This window comes from Protopterus annectens, chromosome 5.part0 (assembly GCF_019279795.1).
Source record: "Protopterus annectens isolate FY-2018-M chromosome 5.part0, PAN1.0, whole genome shotgun sequence".
NCBI classification, from domain to species: Eukaryota; Metazoa; Chordata; order Ceratodontiformes; family Protopteridae; genus Protopterus; species Protopterus annectens.
This window is the reverse complement of record NC_056735.1, coordinates 1,769,217,407-1,769,240,105: the sequence shown is the minus strand read 5'-3', so window position 1 is coordinate 1,769,240,105 and position 22,699 is coordinate 1,769,217,407. Positions and strand designations below refer to the sequence as shown.

General features: G+C 34.8%; 1 protein-coding gene across 1 annotated transcript in view; it reads right to left on the bottom strand.

The window, feature by feature from the left end:
* Nucleotides 1-20,468, bottom strand: part of DSCAM (DS cell adhesion molecule) — a 3,720,739-nt gene extending 3,700,271 nt beyond the window's left edge. The window contains exon 1 of the mRNA XM_044071570.1: nt 19,715-20,468. Within this exon, the coding sequence (XP_043927505.1) occupies nt 19,715-19,757 (43 nt within the window). The 5' untranslated portion in view covers nt 19,758-20,468. The remainder of the gene's footprint in view (nt 1-19,714) is intronic.
* Nucleotides 20,469-22,699: the final 2,231 nt, after the last annotated feature.

Below are 22,699 nucleotides of genomic sequence, written 5' to 3'. Positions count from 1 at the left end.
AGAAAATGTATTGTCTTTATCTAAAATTGAGAAAAGTAGTTAATCAACTCATCTGAAAAGAAATAAAGTAATGATAAACTGAAAAGTGGGTTTGGTGAGTAGGTTGCGGAATTATCCGGCATATATAATCTGGGGGTGGAGAAAAGCAATGAGATGATTTAATATGAATTTGATTGATGGAAGAGGAGGAGGGTAAGAAGGGAGGAGGAATAGAAGGCATTAAAGTAAGATAGGATAGATGGTACTCCAAGAATGGTTGGTAGAGCTTATAGTTACTTTATAGGATGTCAGAAGAAAATGTAAATTACGCAAAGTGAAGTATGACATGCCAACAAATTGTCAAAAACAGAAAGGAAATATAACAGAAAATTGCTAACGAAATTTATTTAGATGAGGGAAAGAAAAAGGCATGTTACTATAGAGAAGGAATAAATGCAAAATGGGCAAAATGACTGGGATTTTATTTTGACTATAGAACACAAGAAACTGCTTGCTATGTAACAGGTCAAATATAATTCAGGAAGAGAAAAACTGGTAGAAGAAATTAATAATGTAAAAAAAATATATATATATGTTTTAGAATGTAGCATGGTAAAGAACCTTTGGCAGCTAATAGTAAGCTAAATATTAAAAACTTAAGGAGGCAGAGTAAATATAATATTATACATTAGTTACATCAGTAGGAAGACGCAAGTAAAGAGTGGAACAGAATGGTCATAAAAATGGGCTAGATTCACTACGTCAGTTATATAAAACATACATTTTAAAAAAGTAAAACACTGACCATTGGAAAACTGTTGAAACAAAACATGCATGTGTGCGCGCGCATACAGAAACACATGTGTGCACGCACACACACACACACACACACACACACACACACACACTCAAACAAAAAGATAGAAGTGTACTTTTTTGCTGGGAAAAATAATTGCACATTGCCACAGTCCCTTACTCAATTATTTTCACTCAAAAGTCACATAGATTTGAAAAAAAGAGAATATTGCTTCACAATGATTGTACAACGTAGTAATCAGGCTATCAAGCAGAATGCAACAATGCTTCTCTATGGGTGATTTATTCCCTAACACCTAAAAGCTAGTTAATCAAAACTGATTGAAAGTGACTGACAACACTACTCAAATACCAAAAGACAAAACAGTAAGCCAATATTAAATATACCAACACCATAGTTGTGCAACAACAGAGAAAGGAGAAAGGCAAAACATCCTGGAACAATAAATATGGCAAATGAATGTGAGCATGGTCACACAGCCTAAGTCCTGTAAGAGCACTTATAATTGGAGTAATTTAACATGGGGATTAGGATCAGGGAGTCATGCACTGACATACTATATATCAACTAGTAGTAGAGAATCCCTTTTAAGTCATACTTTTGATCAATTACTTTGTAGCAGAAACTGGTGAAAAAAATCTATGAATAATATGAATTTGAAATTATGTTTATGTGTTATTTATCATGAAATTTGAAAACTCATACACTTTAATGAAAATGTAATTATGAAATGCCACAATATAAGGGAAAACTGTGAACATATTTATGTTTATGTTTTTTTAATCATAGGAGAATTGTTTTGGAATTATGGTTAAAAAGCCACAAAGTGAATGCATTTTGCTTTGTATTCTTAGTACTGCATTCTCTTTATTAACCCTAAAGTCTTATAAAAGCCATGACATGTTTTACATCCAGTTGTCTACCTGTTATGGATAGGCCCTCACTTTATCATTCCATCAAAAAGACAGCACTTCAGGCCTGCCACACCCTCTTTATGCAACACTGGAATATCAGTAGCGTTACAGGAATCTAGCAGCGAGCATATGAAGAACTTGCAGTTTTGTTATTTTATCAGAATTAGATGTAAGCAAACTAGCCTCGGCGCCATTAGAACTGCCAGAATTAGCACTTCCTGCACCGCACCATAACTCCATTCCCTTATATGGCCATGTTTCCCACTGTAATTTCCTATAAGAGGCAATAAGCAACTCTCCAAATTGAGGAGATTTTTGGAGTAATGATGAAGAAGGTGAAAATAATAGTTTGTTTACCACTAATGACCCATACTCTTTTATTATGTATAATTTTCTATTATGGAGACAAAATGAAAATGTAAGATTTTAGTAAGTAGTTTATCTTCCTGAATATGAATTGACCATTGTCTAATGACTTATCCTTACTTACCTGTTCTCCTACCTCACCACCCCTAGGTAACTATTTCCATAAGATGTTAAGTTAACCATTAAATTTTTCACAGTATGGAGCCTCAGTATCACATACATATTATTAAATATTCTACCTCCAAGATTGCAATACATCACAGCAGGTGCAGTGGAGCAGTTGTACGATAGATATAGGGGGTCACTGCAACAATGGGAAGGGTAAAGACAGGCAGTTGGACAGTAAACACATCATCTTTAGAAAGATGAAAAATTACTATTGGACGGATATGTATCATTGACTTTTTGGTTTTTGTTTTTTAATCAGGTAATTTAACTACTCTAAACATATTCAGCCATGGCTCATTATTTCTGTAGATTAATACTGCTGCATGGCTAGTAATACAACAAACGTACTATCCTGGACATAAATATGTTCCTAGCTGTCTCTCCTTACTTTAAAAGTATTCATTTTTGGAAGGGATGACATTTCATGATTTGTTGTTTAGCAAAATACATTCCTTTCAAGTATTCAAATGCAATCAATGATGTCTGTTTACTGACACTTCAGTTCTGTTGCTGAACCGTTTTACCAAACTGTGCAAACTTGCCTTAAGGCTTTCAAGCCTTGGAAGAAGCTATATTATTCATCCATTGTATGGCAATGTTGGAGGGCTTGCCTCCACTTCACAGAGAGATGATAACTTATTTTTTTTTACCCATTTCAATGAAATGGTCTGTCAGCAGAACTGAAATCACTTAATGATATACTGTAATCTGTCTATATATAATGGGTTAAATGGGCACCGATACAAACATGATTAATTAAGAAATTATTTTTATGTACAATCTTCTGTAAAATGTATGATTTGCAGCTAAAAATTTACTACAAGTGAGTTGAGAAAACAGAATCGTTCTGCCCAATGACATATTTATAGACATAAGTTTAGAGATATACTTAGGAATTGGTATGTCTGAAATTGATTTCTAACAATACACTCAGATACATTATTCAGGTGAATAATTACGTGGTTTATGAGCAATGATGTTTTGTTTGTTATCTGTACGAGGTAGTAGATTATGTTTTAGCTGGGTCTATGTTAGTTTATCAAACATCCAAATTGTCGAAACCTATATGTTTGAGACAATATGATCGAAAATTTGGTTTGTTGAATCATTCTGACTTATATCATGGTACAGAAGGGATCAGGGAATTTGCTCTTTTCCCACCATAGTGCAATCAATGAGTTGGTATAAATAATTAGCAGTGGGTGTGGGGGGGCCCAGCCCCCCCCCCCCCATGTGGGGAGGTGCATATGGGTTTCAACAATTTGGACATTCGATAGACTAGCATTGACCCATTTTAGTTGTAAGCATGAACGATTAATAGCTGTATTTATAGCATTCCTAAAAACATCATAAACAGATTACTTTATTCAACTGCACAGCACTTTCCCATTTATAAGAGAATAACAGGACACTGTAAAGAAGATAGCTAGTTCCAGTCTACAGGAAAACATAGCTGCCTGTTATTCTATTATATAAAGAAGGGTGTTCAAGCACTGAATATACTCTTTATAACTCTAAACAAGGGAAACAAGAAGATAAAGGTAGCCTTATGTTTTAATTAATGCTACAACACTAATGTTTGTTTTACACAATTACCAATGTGAACTAGCTCAATGGATAAAGAGATAAGTATGTAAAAAGTATATTAGTAAAATCCAAGATTTTAGGCAACATGTATTCTACTCGGAAATGATGCTGCAGGAGTAACATCCCTGAAAACATTAGCTACAGCTAAACTTTTAATAAAGAGGAACTGTCAAATAATTCTTACTGATATAGTCACTAACAGGGGTCATTTTGTTACACTCACTGTTCACAAACATTTGACTCACAAAGTCATATTTAGAATACACCATTCCATATTTCCATATTTCTAACATATCCATACTTCCTGCAAAGGTTAAAGTCAGTGGTCTTACATATTGATATATTATGCTGCATCCTTTCTCAGAAAGCATCTTTGATTACTGACACTGTAGAAATCTTCAATATCTCTGATAGAAATTAAATATTTCAAAAGCAGTGACTTCAACCAAAGGGAAAAAATATGAATCTTATTCTGAGCAAATTGGTGTACCCACAATAATGAGATTCTCATTCTATTTGACAAAATGAAATTATTTAAATTGCAGCATACAAACCAAGACAAACTGTCATGTACATTCCCAAGTCTCAGAATTTAGCCTTGTTTTTATATGCATTTTAATTTTCATATATGGAAATTTGGGTCGCACTGTTGAACTAGAACACTCTAAGTGCTTGGTTGTCCAGTACGGTTTTTGGTGGAGTGGCTTATGTATGGAGTCTGCACACCCTCCATGTACATGTGTGGGTTTTCACTGAGTGCTCCAGTTTTCCCTTCCTAAGAAGACTGAAGCATGCATATCCTCAACTAGTGGGGTTTGGCTTTATTGGCCTGAATGCAGCCATAAAGACATAAAAATAAAAAGTAAAAAGTCATGGATATTCCGAGGCCGTATAGCTGAAACACTTGATGAAGGGGTCATTTGCATATATCCCATGCGCCTCTATTACAGGAGATTTAAGGTATCATGCACTAAAAACACTAGCTTAGCCAGGTTTTGTTGTGGTTTTTACTAATTGGTTTGTCTGTGGAACCTTTTTACTTTTTGGTTTACATCCATTCCAGGAATGTCCAATAGCTGAACTTGCAGCCCTCCAAACTGACCACAGTATGTGCATCCTATAAGGGGTTAGCTCTCCATTCAAGAGCAGTTTCTTTGCATTTTAATCAATGAATATAGAGATCAATTCCAACTTCTCTACCATCCTCACTAGATTAAGTAGGTGATCAAATAATGGACAAATGAATAAATATTTGGAAAATGAAAATCTTTCGGTAAAGTTAAATTTAAAAATCAGATGAGTATACCCAGAGGCACTGGGAACTAAGGTCAGGTGGTGCAATGCCAGGGTAATCCTATGGGCTAGGCTTGAAAAGGCTCCAGGGCAATTAGTGTAATACCCACCTATGAACCTATGAATCTGTAATAAATGGTATTTAATAAAAAACTCAAAAGAGTTTGAAGTCTGTCAAAGTTATACCATCCAAAAATCATGTACTATAAATCAGAAATTCTCCTAGACAGACCTTAATCTGCATATATATTTAAAAAAATATTTCAGCCACATGAGAAATTACTGAGATAATGCAAACTCCAACAAAACAATGCATGGAAGACAATGTTAAGTTGTTAACTGACTTAATACATGAATATAAGACATTGCATCTAATTTTAAAATTGTTTTACTGACAAAAATATAAAAGATGTCCAGGTCTTCAGACTAAAGCAGCTAATTTATGTTTAATAAATGTACTGTTAAAAAAAAAAACTGAAAGGCCAAAAAACTCTTTACTGCAAGCGTCATTCTCAAAATATATAAATAATTACCTCTTGAAAGAATTACTTACTTCATAATTAAATAAATCACTTAATTGCTCAGGCAATCCAAAATTTGTGGCAGCATAACATCACAATGTTACCACACAAAAGCAATGTATATACTTCTTGACAAATCACTCTTTTAAGGACATGAAAATATTGATGACTACTGCTGATAGAAAACTTAAATCTTGCATGCTTCAAATAATGCATCACGATCAGAGAGGGTTTCCTAAATTCAGGCGAGTGCAGGATAATCAAATGAAAACAAGATGCGCATTGGTCTTGTAAAGATCAACTTTGTGATTTCCAATACTTCGTGGTGGATTGTCCAAAAGGGCACTTCTGTGCATCTTTTAAGTCATATCCTTTAAGTTTCCTTTTTACTCCTCTAGCCCTCATACATGGTGACCATCTGTGTCCCTTCTTAAATAAAATCACTCCCAGTTTAATTGCATTTGTTGGAAAGGGATACAGTGAGTTGATTGATTCAGATGTTTATATAATCAGACAGGTTCACATAGATGTCATCTGACAGCTCTTCATGAAATCATATAATTCCCAGGAAAGTTGTGCCTTCAATGGAAATAGTATTGTTGAAACACTCTTCTTCTGTACTAATTAGTATTAAAATGGATGCGAGTTTTACTCTGTATGCTTGAAACATTTATCTGAAGTATTAAATGGCAGCTAGCACTCTAGATGACATAATAACAACTCCTAATACAGAAACACAAAAATGTACATTAAACTAGGGTATTTTATTTTAAACTCTATATATGTTGTGCAAGTAATGATACAGACCGCATGTTCCAAAAATATTGATCTCTTTATCTACAGTGCACAAACATGTGATCATTATGTCATGAACAGATGTTCTTTCTTGAAATCATTACTTTACTTAGGGAGCATGCCCCCTGCACCCACCAGATTGAGGCTGTGGCCCTCCAACACACAGACAATGTTAAAACATGTATTTAAACTTTAGGTCACAATTAATCAGAGAAAACATATACTTAAAAAAATAATAAAAACAAATATTTGTTTACTCTGGCAAGTTCTTAGAAACTCACAATTTCTGATACAGTCCTCAAAATCTGTGTGGTTTAAGTACTTTTGTTTCACAAAAAAAAATGACTCCCAAGAAGGACTGCTCACTGCCACCATTAATGTTTATAATAGCACTAGAAGGAAAAGTTAATATTACAAAATGTGATACCAGAATACAGGGTATCTGAGTAAAATCAGATAATAAAGAAAAAATATCATGTTCAGTTATTTCCCACATTTTCAGCTAATGCAATGCTCTATGTTAACTGCAGAGTAAATTATTTCACACTTTATCTTACTTTCTGCTAAGAAAAATCCTATACCTTGATGTAAAGAAACAGTAATACTTTATAATCTGAAACTTTACTTTTAATGCAGTAATCAGCTACTCAAAATACCTTGGTAAACAAATTTCATTCTTACTATAACAGATACTGGCAAACACTTGCCTGTTCATAATTTCTAAAATTGTTACTTTACTTAATACTCATGCAATGTTATACCATTAGATCAGAGATAATCCCTTTTAATATGTCAGTCCTTCCAAATTACACTATGCAGTCATTCACTAACTAGAGTATTTTTTTAACTTGTCTGGTGTTCAGTGAAACTTAGAATTATGATACAACATGACGCCACAGAGAAGAAAAAGAAAACCTTGGATTTTCAGATATCCCTACTGAATCAGCTTTAAAAAATGTAAAACCAACCTTCCATTGGCTAAACGCAATTTTGGAAAGACATTCATTCATCAGTACCATATAATTCTCTGTGATCAATAATTTAGAATATCAATAATCCAGACATTTAAATATGAACCTGCTTAATAACATTTTACTAGCTGCAGACATGCCAAATTTTGTCCTTTTTCTGAGCTTATCAGTATGGCATAAGTGGGTTGTTTGTGGCCAAACTTTACAAAATGCTTGTGCATATATCCAATGGACCTACACTACAGGAGGTTGATGGTATTATTAATTGATGACTCTAGCTTTGTTGGGTCTTTCTTGTAGTTTTTACTAAATGGTTTATCTTTGTGACACTTTAGCCCTTAGTTTGATGTTATTTGGATATTCTGTACTCACTCTAATGTCATAGACATCAGGCATATTTGTAAAATCTATTTTTGTAACTTTAATTCAGACAATCCACTTTCAAGCTCAGAAAAGGGGTGAAAGCATGAGTATAGTTCATGGGGTTTGGCTTTACTGTTCGAATGTACCCATAAAGGTAAAAGTAAAAATGTGTGGGCATTCAGAAGCTATGTAGCTGAAACACTGGGTATATCCTGAAGGGGTCATTTGCATATAATCCCATGGGCCTCCAGTACAGGAGGATTTAAACTATTACACAGTGAAGACTGTACCTTTGCTGGATATTTCTTGTAGTGTTTACTTAATACTTTGTCTCTATGATTTTTCCCCCTTTCTGTTTGCAGGTCTGCTTGTTCAGACTAGATGGTAACCATACAAAATCAGTGTAAGTCCATGAATGCACAGCGTTCCACAGTTTAACAAAGTCCATGGACAGGAGTCTGTATATTTCTCATCATTTAGCACTACTGTCTATGGACTGTTTTGTGTTATGTGTAACTATACTGTTCACTGCTTCCCCCTTATGTCTGCTACATCTCAAATAAATCTCTCATATTTACAAACTGAAAGGTACTCTAATCCAAGTTGCTATGTACATAAACTGCAGTGACATGGATACTCAATAGACAAGCAACTTGAGATTTAGTACTGTTGTACAGCAAGAACATTAATAAAGTTTTCTAAAGCCAATACTATGGCAGCTGATATATTCACATACTTTAGATAACTGCTTCAGCACAGATGAATCAAATCAGATTAATGCACCTTGACTGAAAATGCCCCATCTTGTAAATATTTTCACACTTGGCTAAACTCTCTGACTCTGAGGCCATCACTATATCAAATAATTACAAAACATAATAAAAAAGCTCAAATTACTTATTTTGGAGAAGAGTGTGTTACTTCTTGGCTTGAATACTGCTGTCTCTCCTTGACACAAAATCTGCTGTTAAGAAATAATATCAAAAATCAGTCTACATTTACATCCTATCAATTCAAACATCATTGTGAGTACATCCCTTTCAAGAGATACCTGGCTATCAAGCCTTGCTCTACTTCTGTACATATATATAAGGTACCAGTGAAAAGCAGATATTTACATTATATGACGGTGTTACAAAAATTCCCCAAAAAATGCATTCAGGTAGATTACCAGAAAGTTAACCTTCCCTCCTTTGTAAATACAAACAGGAATACGCACCTGTATCTAACCTATGAAAAATCTAAAATCTTGCTGCTGCTATGAGTCAGAATGCATGTTCATAAACTGGCACATTTTAATAAACAATGCAGTGCAGAGTTACACAAATGGCAAAGCTCTACAATGACAACACTACTTTCTAATTCTTAAAACTCATAAATTCATATGTAATTAACTTATTAGAATCCATAACATTAGGTAGCCCAAAGAAAATGAACAGTATAAACATGTGCAATGTACTACTGGAAATCTTAACTGAGCCATTTCAATGCAAGGAGGTGACAACATGAACAAGGAAAACTTCCGGGTGAATTAGTTAAAAAGGAGAAGACACTTCTTTATATGCAAATCCACTCAAAAATAGCACTAATTACTGCCTGACATTTGATTGTAATGAATTAATATTTATCCATGAAAGCTTTACCCATATATTTAAACCATGATCCATGTGGACAAATGCAGCATCGCAGACAGACAGGTGGTAATTATTGCATTATTATATTATATTATATTATATTATATTATATTATATTATATTATATTATAAAATAAAACCATTCTCATAGTGAATATGTCAGCTGAGACATGCAACATTTGCTAAAACTGCACTACCACCAGCACATTTTCTCATCACCATAATACTTTACAAAACTACTGGGATAGAAAATCTATCTTGCACAGCAGAAAAAATGTAACAATCCTTTTTGTGCAGTTTTGTATTTTAAAACAATTTAAACTGTAGCCATTTAATATTTCCAAATATAGTCACATCATCTGTTTTATGTTATGATACAAAAAGTTCAGGTGTACTTCATTGGGGGATATTATAATTATAGCTACAATCATCTAACAGTGCCAAAGCAAAGGGTTTTGTTTGTCTTTACATGTCCGTAAGAATGTGTGTGTGTGTGTGTGTGTGTGTGTGTGTGTGTGTGTGTGTGTGTGTGTGTGTGTGTGTGTGTGTGTGTGTGTCAGTGTGTTTATAATTTGACAGTCATCTATGAACACATGTAGAATGTACTGAACAAATGTGGTTCTTGAAACAAATTAGTAGAAATAGATTCGCTCACCAGTGGAAAAATAAATGTAACAGTTTCAATTACCAAAAGCAAGAAAAAAAAAATATATATATATATATATATATGTGTGTGTGTGTGTGTGTGTGTGTGTGTGTGTGTGTGTGTGTGTATATATATATATATATAAATGTATTTGTGTGTGTGTGTGTGTGTGTGTGTGTGTGTATGTGTGTGTATATACTGGTAAAAGGAAAATATTTAAAGAGGCAGAAGCTAATTCAAAGGGAATTACACTGAGTTTGGCTGTATTGGCTTATTTCCTTTGCCTTGATTTGTTGGGACATATATATATATATATATATATATATATATATATTTTTTTTTTTTTTTTTTTTTTTAAAATAAGCCTATCATTTAATATTTACAATTACTACCTGACTTTTGATGATATGGGATTTACCCCCATCCACTGATATTTACACACTCAGATTACACTGCTGTGGATAAATCATGCTGGTTATGGTTATCTGCTTTTGAAGACTTACAGACACATAATTTGTGAGCATGGTCTATACTGGTCCATCTACCTGCCTGTCAATTCAAAGGCCTAGTGTAATAATGGCTAAACCTGCTCTAATATCCTGTTACCATTCCTGTATGTGAAGCTGCATCATAGAGATACACATATAAAATAATTAAACAATAAATTATACCTCTCAACTGTCCAGATTTTCACAGAATGTAAAGATTTTCTGTCAAATCACTGAGGATTGAAGTCATTAAATAATGATACCCATTTCAATGTCAAATTTCATATCCTTCAGAAAATGCATGCTGACACAAATTGTGTTATCCTAGCAACTTTCTACTTTTTTATGAGCAATATGCAAAATCTGACCCTATCTTTGGTACACCCCCCCCCCCCACTATTTTTAGCTGTGTCCCATTTCTTGGCCTTTGAGGCTGAGATGTATGCTTTCCATTTATTTTAACAAAAATCACACTTTATGTTCTTAGTTATAACAAAAACTAGACTAACCTTAACTAGAAGTTCCCATAACAAGATTTAGTTCAGCGTTACATTATTTGTCATGTCTTAGTTATTCAGTCAAGATTATTTAAATATGTAAATTCCATGCGGTGAAGAAGGTATTGTGGGTATTAAGAGGTAATGTTTCTTTATGTGTTTGGATTGAAAAAGGGCAAAGCAGAAGAGTTTTCCGTTTCATGCATAGTCCTTCTTGACTTTTGCTGTCTAACTGAGCAAAGAATATAGTCTGAAGAAAATATATTACATGTGAGGCAAACTTATTTATGAAGGTCTAGGCATTCTGAGAAAGTTGTGCCTTTGTGGAGAAAGGTGTTGACTATTAACTCCATATACAGAATTACTGGTTCTGTATTTTCACTTCCTATCACACCTGACATTTTGCTAAGCAGTTCCTCAATTAGTGAATGGTAAAAACTGTTTTTTTCTAATGTAGACCAATTCTAAATAAGCTTCAAATTCTACAAAATATGACTGTCAGAGGAGTAAAGAGCAAACGGATTAGTAACAGATTCCCATTGGAGCTCTCTGTCCACTGTGCAGGAGATTCTTCAAGGGGCATCTAAGAGGTTATGCCTTATTTCACATACTCTTTGGCTGGATATATAACACTAAATTAACTAGAGGAAGTATGTCTCTGTCTTTCATTATAAAAACAATCTTTTGAACTTATTTTTTAGATCCTATGGTCAGTCTGTCAAGTGTCCGAATGGAAATCATTCAGGCGGATGACTCATCGCAAAGGCTACCTTCTGCACTATGCAAACCGTCTTTCAGTTTTAGTGATACAGCAGAGCAGGTATCAGGAAGGCGGTTCCTCGTCTCTGGGCAACAGTGAAAATGTTCTTGCTGAAAGTGAAATTAGTAGACGGAAAATAATTTTACCTTTCAAGAATTCAGTGATCCTTTGTTATTGCGTTCTATTGAATTGTTTTCTGGTTTTACTGTTATATGTAAAGCAAACCTTTATTTCAATGATTTATTACTACAATGTATATAGTTTGATAGACATTTAAGCAAAGATTACTTGGCTGAAGATCTGTTTCCAGAGCTGCAAGCTTTTTCTTCTTTATCTCTTAGAACACACCAGCAATTAAGTATTCATACAAACTGAACTATCAATATTGTAACCAGTTACATTTGGCATGTGTACTGTTTTTGTTAAAAAAAAAAAAAAAAAAAAAAAAAAAAAAGACGTGGAATTTTGAATACTATGACCTGAAACAGGAGTGTTTTCTATACCGACTTGTAAAGAAGATGGAGAATACAGACTATATACAAGTGATTCCTGACATTTTCACCAGAATAGGGCTGAACAACAATTGTAACATATCTTATTAGGGAGTGAGGGATTGAATTAATGTTTTGCCTCCTTCATAATTCCAAGAAAAGGCAGTACCTTTGGGAAGTGTGGGACAGGTACTGCACAGACAAAATGGCTTCTTGTTCATACTCTGTCAATAGTGTAATTAAAACTATGTTTCTGAGGACACAGCTACAATATTTCAAATAATTTTCATATCCGGAAGGTTATGGAGTACAAATAAATGTAAAATGTCAAACTACAGCAATAGTTCCCAGTAGCATAATTTCACAGGTAAACAGAAAACTGGGAATGCCCCTTCACTTTATTCCCAGCTGTCTTGATCTCCTTTTATTCAGTTTAACATGAACATTTTTTCACAACAGTCCACAATAAAAACAATGAACAATTAGTGATCATGTACGGTACAGAATGTATATATTATAGTTAGCGAGCTATGTTTTTAGAGGCTGACACTGGATCATGTTGGGTTTGTTAAATTACATCATAACATCTTTAATTATTGAGGACTGTGTTCTAGTTAATAAAGAGATGTCACACTCAAAAAATGTTAGTTATGCATTAAATACCAGAACTGCTGGATTCATGAAAACGTCATGGGCAAAAGGCATACCTCTCAACCTATTAGGCAAGGATTCTGGATTAAGCCAAAAATAATGTAGTGAAAAAGACCCATAAAAAGAGGCAACTTAAATATTGTGCAAACTTACAAAATTGTTTGAATAACAGGTTTTGCATTAGTATGCATTCTCAGAAGGGAATAAAGTCTGAAACTCTAAAGTCTGTCATTATTTAGTGACTTTGATCCTCAATAGTTATAAGGAGCAGACCAAAAATATGAGGCAAAAATGAGTATAGATGAGAGGTAAGACAGAAAGATGAATAAACAGCTATTCTAATAATCACATAGTAAGGCTTTGATTAAAATCTAGTACTTCAGTGGAGTTTTGAAATAGGTCAGTGCCAACATGACAATCACTCAAGAGGCATTCTGACAACAGAAGGAGGACCACGTCAATGTAATTCTGTCATAAAGATGGAACATTTCAGAAAATGCAGGTGCTCCTAACAGACTTTCCTGATTTTGCATAACAGCAGCACTGAGCCAGTTTTATAGCATGCTGATACAATGTATAATACTTTAATTCCTAAAGCTGTAATAATAATTTAGGAGATTAGATTCTAAATGTGTATATATCCATCAACAATGTTCACTTGAATTGAATTTCCAAGCATACTCAAGGCTCCAAAGAGCAGTTCAAAGATGTATGTGATGAATCTTCAATAGTTCTGCAATATTAATTAACCTGCATTGTGTTTTATTCCTAATACTGAAATTAACTGGTCCACCTTTTTTGAGACTAGGGATTTGTATTTTAGAGTGGAATAGTATGATTGCTAGTCTTAGATCTTCTAGTAAATTGTCAAAGATTACAGCCAATGAACAATGCCAGACATTAGAGTTTTAGATGTTTTATTGTTCATCAAATGCTTGGTGATGCAAACCCTGTTGTTCTGTTAACATTTAAAATTTGCCCTGATGTTGGTCTTTTTCTCCCATTATGTTTGGCTTTTTCCAGAATTCTTGAGAAAATAATTTCAGAGGTATGCAACCACCCACACAACTCAGCTATGCAGAATTTTATGGACTGTCTAGATTTTTGTCTCATATTTTTACTCTGCTCCTTGTAAAATGTACAGTTTCTGACAAATTGAGGATTGCAATCATTAAATAATGACAGACATTTGAGCATCATAATTTATATCCTTCAGAAAATACAGGCTAATGTAAAATCTGTTATTCTAGCAACTTCTTAAGCTTATAAAAGTATTATTTAAAATTGTCCTTGAGTTTGGCCCTTTGTCCCCAATTACTTTTGGTTTTCACCAGATTTCTTAAGCAAAGAAGTTAAGAGGTGTGTAACCACCATCAGAGAAACTTGTTTATTGTGAACTTTGAGCTACAAAAGATTTATGCACCAAACACCCCACTAGACTTTAAGTACTTAATCTTTTCCTAGAGTTTATTCTAACAATTCTCCATAAACTGTATTTAAACTGACTGGTCTAAGATTCCTATACTATACTCTGATAACTCTCTAACCACAGAAGTTAAACTAACTGGACTGAGTTTTCTGAATTTCTCAGGATACTCAATGTATCAAGAATGTCATCTGCCTTTCCCCAGACTTCACCATCCTATATCTGTTATAGAGAGCAATCAGTAATGCTTCAAGTCATGTCCTTATTTCTGAAGTTAATCCTAGTAAGTCAGAAATGAACAGGGCACACTGAACTCTGTAAAACATCTGTTGTATTCCATTTCAGGGAGCCCAGCCTAGTGATAAGAATCTCTCCCTTGCCTAGTTTAAATTCACCCTTCTTCTTTTATATACTGAGATAAATTAAACAGAAAGACTTGGCCATTGTAGACACCTCCTCACTCACCCTCTGCTCGTATTCCCCTTCTTGTCCAGGTCATAGTGTGCCCCTCATCTGCAATACAGTGTATTAGAGTAACCACTGGACACCTCTGTAAGGCTTAGATGTTCCTACCAAAGAACCTGCTGTGTTTTCTATCATGTTTTTGTCAGCGTTCTAACAGCATTCTGAGTCTTATTTGTTTAATGCATGATATTTTGGTTTACCATGTCGACTGTACACAGTCGAACAGTCGCACCACCAAAATGTTTCCACGAAACCCACACCGCCGAAACATCACAAACCTAAAAAAACCTCGAGCATTGACATTTACGACCGCACCACACCCACAAACAAGTGCTAACATGGGTCAAAAAGGGGGCAAGATTTTGTGGTTCGGAACATCAGCATTTGTGGTTTTTAGAAGGTGCAGTTCGCAGTTCGCAGAAGTGGTTTCAACGTTCTGACCATCAACATTTTGAAGGTAAACCGATATTTTTTATGCTGTCCCCAGTTACTTTATATGTACTGAATAGTTCTATATTGATACATATAAAATTACTTAATTTAAATTCAGTACGTATAAAACCATTTAATGTCAAACTCAAGACAATGAAAAAACATAAATAAACAGTTTTTTGCAAGTAAGCAAGCCCATTTGCACACCCCACACACCCCCCTGGGATAGGGAAAACAGCAAACTCCCATAACCCTCTGTGTGAGATCTCACAAAGATCATCATACCATGTTAGTGAGTCTAATCCAACATTCACTTACACCAATGCCAGTTAACTAAATGTGCATGGTAAAAAAAAAAATTATTCCATTATAACAAGCATCAGTATAATACTTAAAATCCAAAATTTCCCCAAATACATTTAGATCAAATGAATTTAGACCACATTTACTTAGACCAAATGAATAAACTGTAAATTTAGACCAAATGAACTTAGCTCAAATGCATGAAACCTTTCTGAATGACATACTCTTCCTTTTCTGTTACCTCACTATTTATTCGGAGAGTGAAGAATTACCAGGAATGACGGTGTATTTTTCATGTATAGTTGAATAATTGCCGACCTCACAGTATCCTGCAATCACATTCCGATTCGTGTATGCTACGATATAAAATAACTTGGTTTCCTGAGCTGTCCATGCTTATTCCAACAAAAAGTATTCTGTCAACTTGCTACGTATGAGTTTTTTTGTTTTTACAATAGAATGTAATCCATATGCATGTCCGACTTGCTACAGGATGTGACGGATATGATGCACGCCCAAGTTAGTAAATGCTTCTGCATGTGTATTTATGACTTTGAGTAGGCAAAAGTACACTAGTCAAACAACAGCAGCACATTTTAAAAACAGAATAATGTTCTAGTCTTCAATCATGGATTCAAGGCTGACTGCAGCCAGCAGTAAGACTACAAAGATACTAACGGGTGCACTGATATAAATGTAAAGAGGCAATGCAGCAATACCAGCATTTGTACAAAATACAAGAAAAGCAAGAATTAATTAATAATCTCGGCCAGAGCACAAATTCATGTCTGTCAGAATAATGTTCCATCTTGGTACCATTTGTATCAAAAAAGTCACTGAATAATATTGGTTAGCTCATCCAAATCCAGGAGATATCAGACATTACCCTGTAGAGTTGCATACCAGAATTCCAAATGAACATATTGTGAGGAAAAGTGTAATGAATGCGATAAAGGTAAATAACAAATGATTCATAAGGGGCTTGAACTCAAAGCTGTACTAAAAACATGTTGATTATATTCCCGATGTGCTGCTGAGTCATAGGATTTTGCAGTTACCTCTAAGCACATTTTTCTGTAGTGCACACTCCAGTAGTCACATGGTCCCTCATTACTATCGCACAGGAATTTAGACTTCATTATTGTGAAATATAAACACATAAAAATGAGAAATAGAGAAACAGCTGCATGGGTTTAGAACTTGCACCCAGATCTTTCACACAGCCATGCTAATGGATGTTTCACTAGAACTTGCTCTGTAGACTGTATGCACAAATGCTTGAAATCGGTGCATCGTACACCTTAGTATAAATTTCTGAGTTTGCATTTTCATATACTGTCAGTAGTGGAGGGGGAGTTTTATTCACCAGGATTCTCTTAGTCTTTCAAAGTGATCAGATACTTGTAAAAAACTAATAACTAGGTCATCACATCCTTGATATCGTTTATAATGGAAGCTAGCAATGATGTCGGTTTTGCACCTGATAGCGATGTGTTGCCCATAACTGGAAGAATGACGTCTATAATCAGCTGATAAATGCATACAGCAAGAATGGCTGGAACAATCCATTTAGGCTGGGGAGGGTGGTTGCTGTTAAAAGTTGCATTAAGGACCTGGTATTGAGGAAGGGTCAAAGAATAGTACAGAAAGGAGTGTGGATTTGGTGACGTACATAAGTAGATTCATATTAATTTTTTGTAATGAATGTATGAGCAATGTCACATATAGGATGGTCGGCAGCTACTTTTACTACTGCTGTATGAGAGTTCTTTTTTTTTTTTTTTGCTGTTGTAGTTCCACTGGTGTACATTTTCAGTTGAGTAGACAATGTTTATGGATATGAAGTAAAAAAAGAAATTTAAGGAGACTGATATATATCTTTGTCTTCATATACACATTTATGAGTGTGTGTGTGTGTGTGTGTGTGTGTGTGTGTGTGTGTGTGTGTGTGTGTGTGTGTGTGTGTGTGTGTGTGTGTGTGTGTATGTGTGTGTGTGTGTGTGTGTATGTGTGTGTGTCCGTGTTTGTATTTGTAATTCTGTGTGTGTGTGTGTGTGTGTGTGTCTATTAGTCTGTCCATATAAACCATTGCTAAAGAGCAATAAGCAGGACTCAGAGAATTTGTATTGACATAGCACTGCTTCTTAAAATGTACACCAGTGACTTATAGACATATACATATAAACACACACACACACACACACACACAGATATATATAAGGAAACACACACATCTGTATTTCATATAAAATTTGTATGATAATCTGGTGTAATTTTAATTCAGACTGGTGAATACAATTTTGTAAATTTGGTGCAATGTTTAATATTTAGAAATTTTATTATTGTGTGTATGTTTAATGCATAGTATTTTTCTTGTAAATTCAAGCAAAAAAATTGGACTGAGTGATTTGTAAAGAATGGTTTATCTTTATACAGTACATAAACATCTTTAAATGTGTGTGTGTGTGTGTGTATACACATTTTTTCCCTTTTCCTGAAAATAATGGAGAAATAAGAGCGGTTATCTTACCAGGAAGTGCCTGTCTGTACGGTTTAAAAATATTGTAGAGTGTTTTTGAATCATTTAGTTTCCAATTCCTATGCAAATCCCTAATAGCTGAATAATACTGATAAGAGACTGCAGTTTCATCTATATAATAAGCAATGAAATCGCCCCAGGGTGTTTACAGAGTGGATACTGAAAATGAAAATCATCCTGCTCAAAAATGTACTGACAGATACATCCGCTGTTTGCAAGCTGGACGCCATTAAGACTGTAGTATTTTGTATATGTTCTTAGATATTTGAAATATTTTCATTTATCATCTTGTAGAAAATGTTTAATTGTGGCAGGTTTCTGTTTTTGCAGCTTTCCCCTCTTGTTGCTTTGCCTTGGATTACTATTTAGGGTATTTTTTAATTTGAGATGACTGTGCTCCCTTTTTTTCAGTAGCTAAAAAGACATGAATATTACCATATCCATGCTTTATTACTCACCTTCTGTCTGCAGCTGTTATTTTTGTATCTGTAGAATATCTCATGCTATGTTTTCCTTCTCGTGCCTCATCTGTTTCTGCTATTTCACTTTCTGGTTTTATTTACTGAATATACCTACAGTTTTCCATTTTTTTTTTTCATTTGTATCATATTATGCTATGCATACATGTCATTTCTTTTCCTGAAGGCTCCGCCATTATTTCAGTGGCAAGCACTAGAAGTGACCATTTTAAAAGCTTTGAGTCTCCACAGATTCATTTACCTGACCATTTATTTCTACACTGTTTCCTAGTAACTGTCATAGATGTCATCTTACCGTATTTTGCAAATAAGTGTGTCATATATAAACGTGAACATTACTGCAAAATGCAGAATATAGGTGTGTGTGTGTGTGTGTGTGTGTGTGTGTGTGTGTGTGTGTGTGTGTGTGTGTGTGTGTGTGTGTGTGTATGTGTGCTTGTGTAAGACAAAAAGAGAGAGAGAGAGACAGAGACTCAGTGAAAATAAAATCTGCTACTCTGTCATATTTCAACTTGATGATAAACAAGTCAAAACCTTGGCTTCTGTTGAATATTCTGTATCGGTGTTTCTTCTAATGGCAGTGTTATACACTGTAATTAAAATAAACATACCTAAACAGGTCAAAAGGGTTCATTTTTAACTATACATAAAAGTAATAGGGTAACTTTATTTTAGTATTATTTTTATTATTCTACTAATGTAATAAACTACATTGCAGCTCAGAATAGGAAATTATGAGTATTTGAAAACCAGCAATGATTTTATCAGTTCAAATGATTGGGATGTATATATATATATATATATATATATATATATATATATATATATATATATAAATAATGTTTTAATTTCTCATCAATTTTGCATTTGGAATTGCATAGCTTAAGTATTTTCTTCAGTGATATATATATTTTTTGGCTATAAGATTTGACTCTGCTAGGTAAGCTCATTTAAATGATTACAGAGCAATTTCTCTCTCTCTCTCTCTCTCTCTCTCTCTCTCTCTCTCTCTCTCTCTCCAGCTGCAAGCCGCCTTACTGTAGAACTGCATATGTATCAGTCACCTCCAAAGACACCCTTAATCATGATAACCAGTTAAAACAGGAACAAAAATGATCAGATTGCTCACCATTCACGATGCTCTGGAAAAAGAAGATAGCCAATATCCACATGCCCTGCTCCTTTCTCTCCTCCCAGCTGTGTGCTTGGCTCTGCTCACTTTCCTCTTGCCTTCTATTTCCCTATTTGTCAGTTGCAAGGTTAGAGTTGCAAGCTAAGGGAGATCAGTCCAGCTGATTTTGCTGGTAGCTCTGTGGCTGCTTGCAGAATGCGTGTATGTATTTGATTGTCTTTAAAGCAAAGTAGTTTTTCTTTCTTGTTGTTTCTTTTCTTCTGCCTCTTGCTTTTCTGCTCAGATATTGTGCATAGAGGAAAGTGCCAGTGTTGAAACCAGCTGTGATGCTAGCACAGATAGACACCAGTAAGTCCACAGGTGAAAAGTAAGAAAAAGGAAAAAAAAATAAGGTGTGTGAAAAAATGGCATTCCAGTCCACATCTGCTGCTTTTAGTCTCCAAATCTGAATAGCAAAAAAAAGTAAAAAAAAAATCTTCATCCACATCCAGGCATAAAGGAGGCACGCAGGCACATCTTCGCTCTTCTGCAGCTTTAATCACATTGATCCCTCAGCTAACCCTCTCTGCCTCTGAGCATTACAGAACAAACTATTAACCCTATCACAGGCTGCTACCAATGCCAAAACACGCTGCAGTCTTAAAGGTGCAGGAAGATACATGCAGACAGAAAGCAGAAGCAGGTAGATTCAAGGAGAAAACATAATGAGCTTGTATTCGGCTTTAGGTGGTTGTATTCAGGCGACAGTGTCCGACCATTATATTACATCACACTGTCATTCATCGAATGCAGCACTCTTGTTGTCTGGTGACTGCTACCACTGAACAGGTGACTGAGATGCTGCTGTTTCTAATTAAATGATTTTCTACTTTTCTACTGGCTAATTGAAAGCATTTTCTTTTTTAGGCATATATATGACAGAGGCACCTTAATTTTGTAACACATAATGCTTCTCTGTAGTTTGTTGTAGCCTGTAGTTTGCTTTGACTTTGACAATAAAGGCAGGTGTTTACCAAACAAAACTGAATTTATGGGTTTAGCGTGTATATGACAACTCTTCAACACGTCAGTAATACAAGAGCAGGTGTTGACTAGACTCCAATATATAGATAATAAAGGGCTGCCAATTGAAAAAAAAAACATAAGGTATGTTAGAATGCCTTGTGACATTGTAGATGAACTGATTCCTAGCATGAACAATAACAATGTCTAAGCATTCCTTTCATACCCCATGAGAAAACTGCAGTTTCCTTTGACCCCCCCCCCCCATTTCTCCATGCTTAAACAGAGTGAAAATTAAAGTGAAATTTTATAGAGCTTGGCATATTTATTACTACACTGAGAGCAGGGGGTTGTTAAACCTCATATAATGTAAACAGCTTTATTTTTCTTATATTGCAATTAGTTTATGAATCTAGGCCCTTTACATTTCAATCAATTTTCTTCTAACAAGCTTTGTATTTGTGCTGCAGTACTCATATTCTGTCTAATTCATCGTCCTCTGTCACCATAGTCAGTTGTCTGCACACTATTTGTCAATTATGTGCAGAGACCCTACAGCTAACAAAAACAGTGATGGGGAACTTAGCAAGTTATCAGAGCCAGATGAGCTCAAATGAAGGCCTTGTAAACAGCATCCCTGTTTTTCTCCCAATTTCATTTGAAGGGAGTCTTAGTGCTGAAAAAAAAATAAAGCAGAAACAAAATGCTTTGAAGAAAATGGACTGCATTACTCAACAAAATACAAAAAACAATGTATTCTTTACAATAAACAAGAAACTGTAGTAATGGTAGTAAGGCTTCTGTTCAGGCCTGACACTGTTCTCCTATCGTATTGGTTCTGGCCTCCAGCTTTCCTGTAATTATGGGTTTAAAATCAGTGGTTTCTTATCACTTATGGTGTTCTTGTTGTGCAATTTCCTTGTGACATTGATGTTACAAAGGGAATGGCAAAATAGAGGTTTTGCCTAAGTCTTCAAGATACTAGATTTTAGTTTTCAAAAAGGAGCTTTATTAAAATGTTTCATGCTCCTTCTGTGCTATGTGCCTGGATGCTTGCTTCTAACGTAAGACGGTTACTGCTTTAAGTCTGCCATTAGCCAAGGACTGAATTCCTGATGCTGTTGCTGTTCTAGTCTGAATATAAATGAATGCTGCCCTTTCTGAGGTAGTGAATCTTTGCCTGTAATTCCAAATGTATGGATTAATGACTTAATCAATAGGAGGCTAGCACAGAGTCACTTTTTGCACTGGCAGTATCGCGGGGAATGGGACAAGCACAAAAGCAACCAAATGTGACTGTATGCACCTTAATTATAGAACACAAATCACATATGAGTTTTGCAGTTTAATTATTACAGCTGATGTTGCAGTATACTCTACTTACTGTTGTTTCTTCTCCCCAACCGAGACTCACAAGCAAATTGTGAAAATGGTCATAAACATGTAACAAAAGGTCTGATACTTCAGCTGGTCCAGAATGACAGCATGCTGCAATTAATGTAGTACTGACTAGCAGATCACACTGCTGTGCCATGGAAATCCTGTAGCATTATGAAATGTTTCCCTATTACAGCTAGCACAGCTTGAATCTAACATGCATTACTCAACAGAACTGTTCCAAGTTTTAAACACTGTCAGTAAAGTGAGTATGCTGAGCATTCCTGGTGATATGGGGCATTACATTCTCATAAGAATGGCAAGTGAAAAAGGGGTACACCAATTTGTGCAAAGATAAAACAGTTATTGCTTTCCCAACTAACATCAGTCCTTGCTTTCCTCTGACACATCTGGCAAAGTGGATTAAAAGTCCTTAGAAATATGAGCCATAGTACAATAGGACAACAGTTTGATTCACTTTTTTTATTTATTTATTTATTTTTTTTTTTTTAAGAAATGATGCTCTTCAGGCTGTCATTTGAAAGACACCTATTTCATTTACAAACTATATAACAGGACAGTATGACTCCTGATAGAGAAAAT